This window comes from Berghia stephanieae, chromosome 3 (genome assembly GCF_034508935.2).
Source record: "Berghia stephanieae isolate SIO BIC M18660-M18661 chromosome 3, UCSD_Bste_1.3, whole genome shotgun sequence".
NCBI classification, from domain to species: Eukaryota; Metazoa; Mollusca; class Gastropoda; order Nudibranchia; family Aeolidiidae; genus Berghia; species Berghia stephanieae.
Window position 1 is genome coordinate 104,794,782 of NC_088362.1, and position 13,691 is coordinate 104,808,472.

Below are 13,691 nucleotides of genomic sequence, written 5' to 3' on the forward strand. Positions count from 1 at the left end.
CCGTATTATCTAAAATATCTTTTTGTAGAATTTAATAATCATAAAAATCCATATATTAATCAATTCTTATTAGATGTTATTTTTTAAAAAAATTATTCATCCTTTTTTTTTTTTCCCAATGAGAAATAAGGAAACTTTACCAGTGACATAAAATTTTATCACCATCTTCAAAAAGCATCAAATTTTAAGTAAAGGCTTAAGTTCCGGCTTGTTTGCTCAATTCTCATTAAATTTCATGAACTCTTTCAAATAGAGAAATAAGATGGAGATAGAAAAAAAAAACAAAACAAAAAAAAAACAATTGTAATGTACAGAAGAAATGTAAAAATTCTAAAGGAAGAAAACGTGATAGAGGTGGTAAATCTATCAGTACAGGTCCAAGGTGATAATGTCTGGGAAACTTAAATAAATGCAAGCACTTTAGTGTTTGGCATTTCGGGTCCTCATTGTGTAAGGGGATGCTTTGGTTCCGGCTGCGTCGGCACTCAGACTAGACGAGGGACTGGATGCAACTACAGCAGGGCTGGATCCATCACCAGTCACATCCACAGTGGAGATTGCTTGAACCTGATCGGAGCAAAAGCAAGAAGGGGTGAACAGTTTTAATTGTTTTTTTGTTGTTTTTTTTTAAAGGGTTTTACGGCGCTTGCAACACATTTAGGTTATATATGTGCCAGTAAAAAGGAAGAAAATGGGATAGTAAAAAGTTCTAGAATTACAATTAAAGCAGCCAAGAAAAAGTACGACAAAGGGGAACTGAAAACAAATAGGGATCAGATGGAGATTCCAAGAGCACACCACCAATATACTTAGTTTGAGATCACCTATAAGTCTCATCCGGACACAAGCACAAAATTCAACAGAGAGGAATACACTCAAATGCTTACGTTATACATTAAAAATAACAAAGATAATAATGCATAACAGAGAGATGATTTACAAGGAAAAAAATATCATCTTCCAAAACAATAACTATGCATTTGACTGTTTCCCTCCCAGCCAAGACTCCAGCAGGGCCAGGATAAAACCAAGTAATCTCATTCCAAAACAAAGACAGAAAGCATGTTGGAAAACAGATATAAGGGTATAGAAGACACAGTAAGTACCTCCCTGCCCGCTATGGGAGGTCAGGAACCCCACCCAGAGTTTTAATTGTAGTGACCTAAAGCAACCATTCCGAAAGAAAGGGAAAACTCTCGTCTAAGTCCATAGTAGATGCAATATGACTTTACTAATAAATAAATATCTGATTGAACAAAGTCAAAAAGCCTTTATAATTACCGTACATCATTTGACTCAATGTCATCCTTTATCTTTTATCACATTGAAAAAAAAAAACAATCGTTTCTCCCCCACCACTCCAATTTAAAAAAAAAAACAAACAAAAAAAAAAAAAAAAAAGAGAGAGAGAGGAGAGAGAGAGAGAGAAAAAAGAAGAGAGAGAGAGAGAGAGAGAGAAGAGAGAGAAAGAGAGAAGAGAAGAAAGAGAAGAGAGAGAGAGAGAGAGAAGAGAGAGAGAGAGAGAGAGAGAGAGAGAGAGAGAGAAAGAGAGAAAGAGAGAAGAGAGAGAGAGAGAGAGAGAGAGAGAGAGAGAGAGAGAGAGAGAGAGAGAGAGAGAGAGAGAGAGAGAGAGAGAGAGGGAGAGAGAGAGAGAGAGAGAGAGAGAGGGGGGTGTGTGTGTGTGGGGAGGAAAACAAAAACTAAAATGATATTGAATTCATCTTCCAACTTACTTGCACGGTGCTGGCTGTGGCAGCTGAAGTGAGTGCTGTGACGGGAGAGGTAACTAGACTAATCTGAGGAGCTGTGCTGTTGCTGCCACCAGATGCAGTAGAGGTTAATAGAGTGGTGGTGGTGCCACGCAGTGCAGAGGCCACTAGCTGACTTGTTTGAGGAACAGTAATTGAGGTTGTCTGCCCACTGGAGGAAGATGCAGCAGCCGAGAGTGTAGTGGTTCCTCCAACAGAGACAGGAGTGACATGAAGTAGTTGGGATACGTGGGTGCCTGTAGGTGTGTTGGAAGACGCCTGCTGGACCTAAGGGACAGTTAGAATGAGTAATGATTGTGAAGGTGATGATGATAATGAAGTCAAGACAATGATATTGAAGATTTTACAAATCCTCTATCATTGACAAAACATGGCTAAAGATAGAGTAAACTATTTGCTATAAAAATTCCTCTGATGTTTAAATAATAATCTAATGACAAAATCACAGCAAGCCTATTGATGTTATGCATTTAGGCAAAATGCTCATCTGTTCTGCCCACCAGATAATTTTTGCCTGATGATTTATTGTTTGTTATAAGGGGGTTTTTACTACTTATAGATCATTTCAGTACCAGTAGAAAGGAAGATCACTGGGAAAAAGTGTAGATATGAAGTTAAAAGCACCAAGATAGCTTTGTTTTCGAATTTTCCGTGTTGAGTATTTTACAAAGAATATGAAGAATATGGGGGGGGGGGGGGGGGGGGGGTTGATAAGATCCCATTATAATGAAGTGAATCATTTAGTGCGTCTTAGTTCATTCGATAACAGATGGTATAATGTTGCCCTTTCAGTGTACTATAACGAGGAGACAAAGCTAGCATATCGTATTGTTGTTTACACACTCAGCACTAAACGTCTTTATCTACAAATCCATAAACTAAAAACTACCACTCTTCACTTATCTCCCCGGTGCTTCTCTCCTCACCCTACCTTCCCCACCCCTAATCATTTATATGATTTTAATACACAACAGTAATTGCCTCATGCCATCACTGGCTCGCTAGTCTCTAACTGATACTTATGGTACGCATAAGATGAAGCCCGCATACATACATAAGACACTGGTCAAAAATACTTTGCACACCCACTCTCTCCTTTCACACACAGGAATGCACTTGAAAACACATAAACTAGCACAGTTAACGCCAATGGAGAGTGGTGGCAGTTTACGTTTCCATTCAATAGAGACATAGGCAAAAGAATCTTATCAACAAATGCGAAAGTGAAAGTCCTTTTATCCGAGAATTCCATGTTCACCTCCGATAGTGTTCGAGATTTTCGTGTTGCTGGTATTATGAAAATAGAGGGATTAAAACGGGGAGTTGAGATGTGTTCGAGATTTCCATGATTTCGAGATTTGCATGCTACACTGTATATATTTGACCTTCCATCCCAGCTAAGAATCCCCACCAGTACTAGGGAAAAAATGAATCTCAATTCAGGACAAAGACAGATAACAACATGAAACAGATATAGGGGGACAGAAGACACAGCAAAAGTCACCTCTTTGCCCACAATGGGAGGTCAGAAGACCCCACCCAGGAATTTTGCCTGAACACAAAAATGTGTAACCGTTAATGTTTTTAGTGTGTATTATCGAAAAAGATCTTCCCTGTATTTGTACAAAGACAAAAATGGAAAGGGAAACGGATATAGAGAGAAAGAAGTATTAGTAAAAGTGACCTCTCCATCCACCATTCCATCATTTGTCAAAACTCATTTTCTATCACTTTGTGCCCAAGCCAAATTTTATTCAGTACACAATGTCAGTGTTTCATGTTTATAATTTAATCTTTAAAAAGTGAATGATCTTTAATTAAAAGCGGTCTGATGTCGTACAAAACAAGGGGGTTCTAGTAACATTTAGATACAACACCGGGTTTCTCACTTGTCCTAATATCTGTCCAATGCCCACACTCACTCACCTGTACATTCTGAGCAGTGACTAGACTTTGTGCAAGACTGCCAAGAGTTTTCTGTCCTGGCTGCACTGAGTGAACCTGAATACTGCTGCCTCCACTGTCCAGTGAAGTAATAGTGGCAGCGGTTTTGGCAGCTGTTTGACCTGCTCCTGCAAGGGTTAGGCCAACCCCTTGGGCTGTGGAGGAGTTGACTTGAGTGACGGTGATGGGAGTTCCTCCAGCTGTCAAAGTCTGTTGACCTCCAGTGGTCAGAGACACCTTAAAATAAAATAGACATGGAACCAAGATAAGATCTGTAGGCCTCCGAACCTAAAATGTTGACTACAAAATGTCAAGAAAATTTTAAAAATCAGGAAATATTAGCAGGCCTTATGGAGTCAGTAACATTCTCTCTGAGAAAATGAATGATGGCATTTTAAATATGGCATTGGTTACAGATGGACAAAGTGATTTCTGAAGAATCAAACAGTTGGCTCATGAGCTTCATATGTAGAGGGAAAATTTCCAAACTAAAAACTTCATGTTTTTTAATACTTAATTGCTAAATCTAATGTTATTTCTTCCATTCAAAATTGACTGATAGTTGTGTGGGGTAGAAGACCATTTGTAACTTATGAGGTCAAAGTATTTCCAACAGGATTAAAACTTGCTAGCTTTCAGTCAAATGACGTATGAATTAACCAATGCAGCATCAACTCCCAACTCATCTAGCATGAAAGGAAAATGGAAAAAAAATGATATATTTAAGCTCATACCTTGGCTACCATGTGCGTGATGGGCTGACCACCAGCTTGAGACACTTGTGTGATGATAGTGGGCTGGTTTGAACTGTGTGCAATGATTTGCTGTATTGGTTTGTTCACCAGGCCTATCTGCTGCAGAATCTGGGAGTTCAGCTTGGTGTTTTGAGGAATCAACAGAGGTATTTGGCCAGCCTTTCCTGCAGTCAGTCCTAAGATGATAAAAATGTGGATAGAAAGTTATGCACATTTTTTTTTTTTTTATGGGGGGGGGTGTGCGTAAGTTGTTTGACTTGAAAATGCTTTCCCCACTCCTGACTTCTCTCCATTTCAGTAATATCTATTTTTGTAACATCATCTAATAGCACAAACAAAACAGTCTTAGATTGTTTTCATATCTTTGTCAGACATTAAATTGTACTCACCTGTTACCTTTTGCTGACCGCCAGCTTTTCTTTGCTGGTGAAGCAACTGCATTCGTTGTTGTTGCTGGATCTGGCTGACAGTGGCAGCTCGAGATGCTTAAAAAGAAAAAAAAGATTATGATTTGTTATCAAACCACTCCTTACTTCAATCTGACTTCATTGATTAATTAAGGAAGATATTCTTAACTTGTAAATAAAGAAACATAAAATTAATTACATCAAAGGCTGAGGGCCCGATGTCTAAATTGGTAGATCATAACCCTGTTATAAAAAGAAACCTTACTTGATTACGGTGTTTTCATATATTTTCTTTTAGTTATTTCTCCCCCACAATCCACCAATTAATGAATGGGTAGTTTAGTCTAATTTAGATGTTAAAATATACTTTTCAATAGAAAATCATTCTTTCAAAAGCTAGCAAGCAATTGTTAGTGTACGGTCCATTTCACACTTTGGAACTGTTTCCATGGACCTAAAAGATTTATACTACTTTCTAATATAGGCACCAGTAGATGGAGTAAACCTTCAAAATGTAAATCATTCTACTGTGATTATTAGTCAATTTCTACTTGTGATAACAAAAAGTTATCAAACATTGAAAGTTGTTTTGGAGGGGCTATAAAATATAAGATCAGACATTCCACAAGGAAACTGGCTTAAAGGGCCACTAAACATGCCATAACCACAATATGTTATCTCGGGAACATGTAAACTTTAATCTCACAATTTTTACAAATTGTCCAACCCAACTGGATACCAAAGTGACCAAGCATCATCATAACATTCATTTGAATATTTTCAGTTCCTTTTTCAGATCTGCCTAAATCATATGGAATTTTTTTTGGTGTAGTGAAAACATTAGCGTTGGGTTATGAAGAATAGACAGAGATGACAAAGTTATAATATAAAGTGGGTACCCAAACATCAAGCTCTGTATAACTCGGTCATATAACAGTAATATCTTTTTAAAAACAACCCCCCCCCCCCCAAACAAATTTCTTCTTTTTCTTCTCTTTCACAGTCAGCACCATCATGTTGATGACGAGCGCTGCACTATGTTGAATGTTCTCACCATTGTTTCAAACTTTTCTACTGTTGGCACTGACACTACTTCTCACAGTTCCAATCCTTTGTGGGTTTAGAAAAGTAACATTTTTGTATATGTGTTGTGCATGATCAGTCCAGGACATAGATTTTAGAACCTGCAAATAAATTCAAATTAGCCGAGTTCTTTTCTTACCTACAACAGTCCTCTGTTGTCCTACACTGATACCAGTGACTGGTAAGGTCATGGGAACTGTTACAGACGGAGAAGCAGACACAGATTTGACTAGGGCCACCTGGGATTGAGATGTTGAAGCAGTTGATTGGCCCACAGCTGTCACCTGTCCTTGGATTATCTGGGCAGTTTGAAGCTGGGAAATAAAGTATTGCTGTCTTTGTACAAGAAATGTTTGTTAATCAAGCTTAGCCCTACATTTCCCTGCTATATTCTCAGCCTTAATATAGTTCAGAACTTCTTTTAATCACTAACGAATTTACAAAATACTCAAAAGTATTTCATCTTATTGATCCAGCACAAATAATGTTCTATTTCACTTTACACATGTAAAATCAGAATTGAATGAAATTCATTGAGTGAATCATCTTTTACAGGTTAAAATTCTAATACCCACAATATCAGTGTTGGTTGAGAAAAGATAGTAAAAGTTGGAGACTGGATCATTTAATATCAAACTGTTAGGTAAGAGCTAGTCAAAGATCAAAGGTGGATTGATTCTATGAAATAAATTATATATATATAGCATGCCATGTACATCATTGTGCGCCTAGAGCTATATTGTATGGGACAGGTGCTATATAAATAAATTACAATATTATTATTATATCAATATTTTTCAAATAATGAAAAACAGTGTTTTATTTGTAACATACACATAAGCTTCGCTTACAGCATGTTATGCAAATTTAACTTTTGTTGAATTGATGTTCTTGATTTACAAGCACATTTGAGTCATAAATTCCAACCTGCTTTCCCTGTTGTGTTTGTATCTGTGTCCTCATTCTCAAAGCCTGCAATTGTTCATGGGGAATAGCTGTGGTCCTCAGCAAACCTGCCTGTTTCCCTTGGAGTATCGACTGAGAAATTCAAACAAAATGGAGGGAGGGGAGATATAAATTCATGAATTATGCTAGATTGACTTACAACATATTATTCCTGTTGTTTAAAATATTTCAAAATAATTTTTTTTTTTAATTTTTTGATGTGACTGACCAATTTCCACTTAAAGCAAATCAGATTTTATTGTAATCAATAAGAGTAAAAAGTGTCTTGCAAACATTAAAAATTACAAATAATTTGTAAGGAGAGCAAATCAGATATTTGTTGTTCAATTGTCAAAGTTAACTTTTTCTCCAAGTACGGATGAGTGGAACGTAAATAGAGAACTACTCACATGTCCCCCTCGTACAGGAACCAACAGCTGCTGAGTGATGACCTTTTGAGGATGTTTGAGCTGCTGGGCTCGAATCTGATCGGCAGTCAGCAGTTTCTGGGCTCGGAGTTGTTGAGTTGTACCCGGACTACTCTGGCCTCGAATGTTGAGTGGGTTCTGGCGTAGGATGTTGATTTGCTGAGGTGTGAGGCTACGGTGTGGCACTAACTGTGGCTGGAGAGCTGCGTTATTGGAAAGGCAGATATAGAGAAGTGATCTTAGTGATGATTATACAGAAAAGGGGCCTACCTTCTTTTTTGGGTCTAAATTTACTAACAGTGGAACAATTCTTAATGTGCGCTCAGAGCCCTCTGTTCATTTAGGGGTAGATGGGCGGTATAAATTATTATTATTATTATTTTTATTATTAATGTGGTCTTTTGGTATGGCCCTCGCTTTTGGACCTACAGATCATTGGTCCAAGACCTGCTCTGGACAATGCTGAGTTCTTGAAAAAAGCTTATTTACTCACATTCTCTTACCACACTCAGATATAAAATGATAACCTGGTCGGTACAACGATGTCTGTGATGAAAAAAAAATTGTAAGGTGCCCAACAGGGATCATGTCTCAGCCTTATGGTTGCTGTTAGATTGGGACCCTTTTCAAACTCTTTTGAGCACATTTAGTGGATATTTTACAGCGCTATATAAAAGCTCAGGTTGTTTTGGTTTTTTTCTTCTTTTTTTTATTAACATCTATAATGTGATAGGAAGACAGATGATGATAAGAATAATAAAAGAATTGAAGACACCTACTTCCACTGGCACCGGTAGCCATGGCTGCCAACTTCTGAGTGGTGAGTGTCCCAGCAGGCAAGCTTGGAGAGGCTACTGTGGTCTGAAGGGCAGAGCGAGCCACCTGGGAGGTGACGGTGACAGTAGTAGTTGATGCAGATGCTGCTCCTGCTACAGCTATAGTGCCAACTTCCTGCATGGTAATCGCTGTGGCACTGGGAACTGTGGTACTACGCTGTCCACGAATTGTGGGTGTAAGGTTGGCTGACACAGCCTGGAATACAATTGAATGAATTAAATCTCTCTGTTCAAGTAAAAATACTATACATGCATTGCATTTTCATTCAACAGCATGTGCAAACAGTTACTAATAAAAGGAATCATTTCTGTAAAAACACTATGCTTTTGATACAAATTTGAAGTTAAGATTTCCCTCAGGTTCATTATCAAACAATCAATGAGGAAAGTTTGCATAACAATGGAACTCTAATAAGAAACTAAAATGTAGAATATAAAAGTTAAAGCTTATTTCTTCATTAATTTTTTTTTTTTCAAAGGCAAAAAGTGCAATTCATATGAAACGTCTAATCTATTCTTTAAAAAAAAACCATAGGGTTGGGCTAACATGTTAAAAGTTTTGCGAAAGAGTACAGAATTAATGGCAAATCTAAAAATTAAAAAAACTTTTTTAACAGACTGATATAAAAATAACTTGTTTTATCACCCGTTGACTCTAATGATTATTTATATAACCTGCCAGGGCATATTGATTCGTCATTGTATTTTATGAATCGCCAATTGGCAGCCCTGTTGCCAGATTTATTTGTGCACACCTACAGAATTTATTACCAGACCAATTTTGATCGGTGATGGTTCAAAATATTTGTCCCGGTCTGCTTATTTCCACAATACAGTAGTATAATAATTAAAATTGAATGCCTATTCAAATTAGCCCTTATTTTCCTGTAAATATTGCAGGTGCTCCACTAGTAGCCTATACATTTTTAAAACGTTCATTATTTGACTTACAATTGTGCTGGGTAAGGCTGCAGCCTGGTTCATGCGTTTGTTGAGAGCAGCAAAAGCACTAGACTGGAATCCACTGGGGGTGTTGACAATAATATTTCCTGTAGCTCCAATGGTTCGGGCGATACTCACAGCAGTCAGGCCTGGGCCCACTGCCACCTTTGGAACTTGACCAGCCTGAAACATTTATAGGCAAGAAAGGGCTTCACAAATTTATTGATCAGAGGCAATTACAATAATTGGCCAATAACAAATCAATAACTGCATGGGAAATTTTTATTAACGATGAAAATTGCCTTAATGGCCACATTCAATCAGGGAGAAATCTTTTATTTTGAGTAAAACCTTTAAAACCAAAAACCCATTGAGGTCAGGATCTCAATAGTTTATCATTGAAACTAAGTTGATAAAACACACCTCAGAGGCAAAGAAAACAAGAAAAGTTGGGTTTTTTTTGTGACTCTTTTGACCTTCAGCATTCAGCATCTTGTTCAAAAGGTATTGAGCCGTTGTCTGAAATACTCAAGTAAGTCAATGACGCAAGAGCAAGCTAATGACAGCATAAGAGAAACATTAATATCTTACCAAAACAGTGTTGGATGTGACTGAGACAATTGATGAAAGTTGTTGACCTTGGATGGTAGGGGTAACACCTGAAGCAACAATTCCGGCCTGGACTGTTCTTTGTGCTGTTACTGGATCTACCGATGCAACATTCTGTAAAATACCAGCAATAAAAAAATTACTGATGCAACATTCTGTAAAATACCAGCAATAAAAAAATTACTGATGCAACATTCTGTAAAATACCAGCAATAAAAAAATTGCCGATGTAACAATCTGTAAAATACCAGCAATAAAAAAATTACTGATGCAACATTCTGTAAAATACCAGCAATAAAAAAATTGCCGATGTAACAATCTGTAAAATACCAGCAATAAAAAAATTACTGATGCAACATTCTGTAAAATACCAGCAATAAAAAAATAGACTCATTTACTTTATTGTCAAGAAAGAAGGCATTATCTATGAATACTGTGGGGAAAAAAGTAAATATAATGTCTAAGAAAGGTAGTAATAAAATTGATTGATCTCAGCTGAATATAATATAAATATTATGTCATAAATTTTAAAAAGTATATATATATATATATATACCACTCTACAATCAATTTTTACTTTCACATTGGATAATTATCTTTGTCAAAAGGGATAAGGAAAAAGAAGGGCAAATAAACATTTTAAAAAGTAAAATGACGACACAAATATGTTTAAGCCTGTAAGCCTGAACTCACTGATTTGAACTTACTTTTTTACTTACCACAGAGGCAGCTTGTGCCTGTTGCTGGGCAGCTGCTGCTTGTTGCTGTTTCTTCTTGTCCATTGCAATTCTTTCTGCCCTCCTCATGGCCAGCTGACTAGGGGGTAGAGGTGAGTCATAATTGATACCATTCTCTCCCAGGACACTAGCATGTTTTGTTGGTTTAGCAGATGGATTGACGGTCTGGCGCATGGGAGCAGGTCGTTTGGAGCCAATTTCTAACATCGCCTCGAAACGAATTTTGTATAGATGAGAGAAATTTTTTAACCCTTCCTGGGAGTAAAGCTGTTCTGTCCGAAGCGGTCTGGTATTTTTAGTCTGAAAAAACAAAAAAACAAAAACAAACCAAATAATTTTGATATCCTCATATCTTACTCTGTGGTGTATCAAAATGAAGTGACTCCTCCCACATTCTACAGGTTGCGCATTGAAAGCTATGGGGCTATGATGTAAAATCACAAACATGTTAAATCAAATTTTATTATTCAGCTACTGTACTTTGAAAATCCAGCTTTGATCCCATTCCCGAATCAATGAATGAACACCAAATATGACTTCATTATAAATTATAAATAAAATTTAAAGAGCACCAATATCCACCTAATGTGTTCAATGGCGCTTTACAAGTCACAGTTAAAAGAAAATTAAATTAGATGATTTATTAAGCTTTAGAGCAAAGTCAACCAATGATCTTTTAAAGAATATCTTGCCATCATCATCATCATCATCATTATAAAATAAATTTGATCACAGTTCAGACAGTGATTCTTCATGATTGCAAATATTGTAATTTAATAATAATAAAGAAAATGGACGGTGATTGAACCAAGTAGGCTCAAATCATGAAAGGTGTTGAAAAAGTTATGTTGTTGTCGTTTTTTGGTATTACACCATTCATCTTTTCAAGATTAAAAGGTTTTATCCTACAAAGAATGATAGCATTGTATGCTAAAACAAAACTTGGTTTGGACATTGTTCTAATGGTGAAAGAAAGTGAACAAATGTGTATTGAAAATAAATAAATGACAGCCCATTTGTCCCTCATGCTAAATGAAAACATATCCTATCTTCTGTAGGACAAAACGTTTTTGGAATAGGTGAAAGAAGAATATGTAAAATAGGATTTTGAGAGGAGAAAGTAACAGAGCTATAGTTCATCTCGTACGTTGAAGAAATATGAATCAGGTATCAAGTAGCAGAATAAAATAAGAACTATTTACCTTGTATATGCTTTTGGGGCTCTTCTTTGGCTTGATGTTAAACATGATCCTCCCGTCCTCTCTTGGCAGCACCACATTTTCGTATTGATATCGACAATGCTTGGGGGCTCGGAAAATCCTTCCAACAACACTGACAAAATCTGACACAAAGTCCCAATTTGTGATCTGGGCTGGATTGTCAATGATGAGGTCAGGATTGAGTTTCTGAATGTGTTGAACTGCCTGGATAGCCCCGAAAAAAAAATTATGCTTTAGTCACCGAAATTGTGTGTATAGGTTGCATTAATGTAACCATGTATGTGGTACTATGATTTTATCTTATTCCCATACAAGACCTGCAAGCAGCAGATGGTAAAATTGAACATTTTTTTCATGAAATGTACAGCATTTATATTTAAAGGCATAATGCTTTATCAAGTGGAAAATGATGAAGAAAAGAGTAAAAAAGATTGTGGCTATTTTGTCAAAAATCCGTGACCATTTTGTCAGAAATCCGACAATTGTTCCATAATTTGCAGGTCTGATAAATATAATCTCCCTTTGATTTTAGAAGCAAAAAAATGTGGGAAAAGTATCAACATTGTGCACACTTTTTAAAAATAATTTAAAAAGCTATGATTACTATAATTTTGGTGACAGGTCTTCAGTTTATTAATAACAAAGTCGTTCCTTAGTTTGTCAATGTAATATAGACGTCTTTTTGTGTTTAGTGTTATGAGAAAAAACTTTTGGTACAGTCTCATATATATATAGACGACTTTTTGTGTTTAGTGTTATAAGAAAAAAACTTTTGGTACAGTCTCATATATGTGTCAGTGCATGAGAAAATCAGTCGCTTGGTGAAAATTTTAGATTTGCATTTTTTTTTGCATTTTCTGAAAGCATATACTCCCCTGAGCATTTTAATCTGTATTTGAAGTAAATCGGGTGATTTTTCATGAAGTTATGGTCAGATGTATGGGTCAGGGTCTGGAAACCTTATTTTGAGAAAATGGCTCTCAAAGTTGTTAATTTGATATGCATTACATACTGGATTCTTAGAAAACTAATGTCCGTCCGCGAGATCTAAAAATGGGAAAGATATCGAGCGACTTTTCTCAAATTTCATACTTTTTCAACTAGACTAGCTGTAAAAAATAATTAAAATAAAATATTTAGAAGTGAAATTAAACTCTAATATTTCACGAATATGTATAAAAATGATTGATTTAACCATTTATGACAAGAACTCATTTTTGATTAAAAAATTGACCTTCGAACTAAAATAGGCAATATCTCAGCTCGAATCTCTTCACCAAGAGACTGATTTTCTCATGCACCGTAACATATATATAGACGTCTTTTTGTGTTTAGTGTTATGAGAAAAAACTTTTGGTACAGTCTCATATATCAACCTGACATATTAATAGAATTGATTGTAATTCCAACGTGTATTAGAAATATAATGCATCTTTTGGAAAAATAAATAAATAAAAGTAACTCCAAAACTATTCTTACTTCCAACAATGCCCACTCTTCATGTACCAGCCATTCTGGATATGTTGGGTCAGGCTCTGGTTTGGCAATGACAGCTTGTTGTTGTGGCTGTGTCTGCTGACTGCTGCCAGCAATAGGTGTCCTACCAGCCAACATTTTTGGGACCTGGAGATCGTCGTCATCGTCATCAAAGTTGGCAGTGTTGGTGATTTCCATGAGGACAGGAGAAGACTGATTTAATTTTATGAGGGATGGTGTAATAATGCACAAAAACTACATCTGGTATCATACCTCCCTCTCCAAAATCTTTAATTTGCATACACTCTTTTTTTTTCTCAGTTAAAAGGGTTGAATGTTAAATAATTGAAAATTACATTTAGTAAAGCAGCCGAAAAAGAAAAGAAAACTGAATAATGGGGAAGGAGGAAGTTCCAATTTCTTTACACTAGTAAAATCAATTGTCTAATAAATCAAAGAAAATAATATAACGATGAATAACGAATTATAAGGAAATTCACGGAATTAAATATTTAAGAATGAAGAGATACAAAAGTCACT

General features: G+C 36.2%; 1 protein-coding gene across 1 annotated transcript in view; it reads right to left on the reverse strand.

Annotated features, from left to right (window-relative positions):
• Positions 1 to 288: 288 nt before the first annotated feature.
• The window catches only part of LOC144969418 (uncharacterized), an 81,258-nt gene continuing 67,855 nt past the window's right edge, over positions 289 to 13,691 (reverse strand). Inside the window, exons 42-55 of the mRNA XM_078908529.1 lie at positions 13,155 to 13,298; positions 11,658 to 11,879; positions 10,438 to 10,755; positions 9,701 to 9,832; positions 9,119 to 9,292; positions 8,111 to 8,363; positions 7,314 to 7,534; positions 6,886 to 6,996; positions 6,098 to 6,272; positions 4,858 to 4,953; positions 4,448 to 4,644; positions 3,696 to 3,950; positions 1,734 to 2,036; positions 289 to 567 (exon numbers count right to left, since the gene is read on the reverse strand). Coding sequence (XP_078764655.1) covers positions 421 to 567; positions 1,734 to 2,036; positions 3,696 to 3,950; positions 4,448 to 4,644; positions 4,858 to 4,953; positions 6,098 to 6,272; positions 6,886 to 6,996; positions 7,314 to 7,534; positions 8,111 to 8,363; positions 9,119 to 9,292; positions 9,701 to 9,832; positions 10,438 to 10,755; positions 11,658 to 11,879; positions 13,155 to 13,298 — 2,748 coding nt within the window. The 3' untranslated portion in view covers positions 289 to 420. The remainder of the gene's footprint in view (positions 568 to 1,733; positions 2,037 to 3,695; positions 3,951 to 4,447; positions 4,645 to 4,857; positions 4,954 to 6,097; positions 6,273 to 6,885; positions 6,997 to 7,313; positions 7,535 to 8,110; positions 8,364 to 9,118; positions 9,293 to 9,700; positions 9,833 to 10,437; positions 10,756 to 11,657; positions 11,880 to 13,154; positions 13,299 to 13,691) is intronic.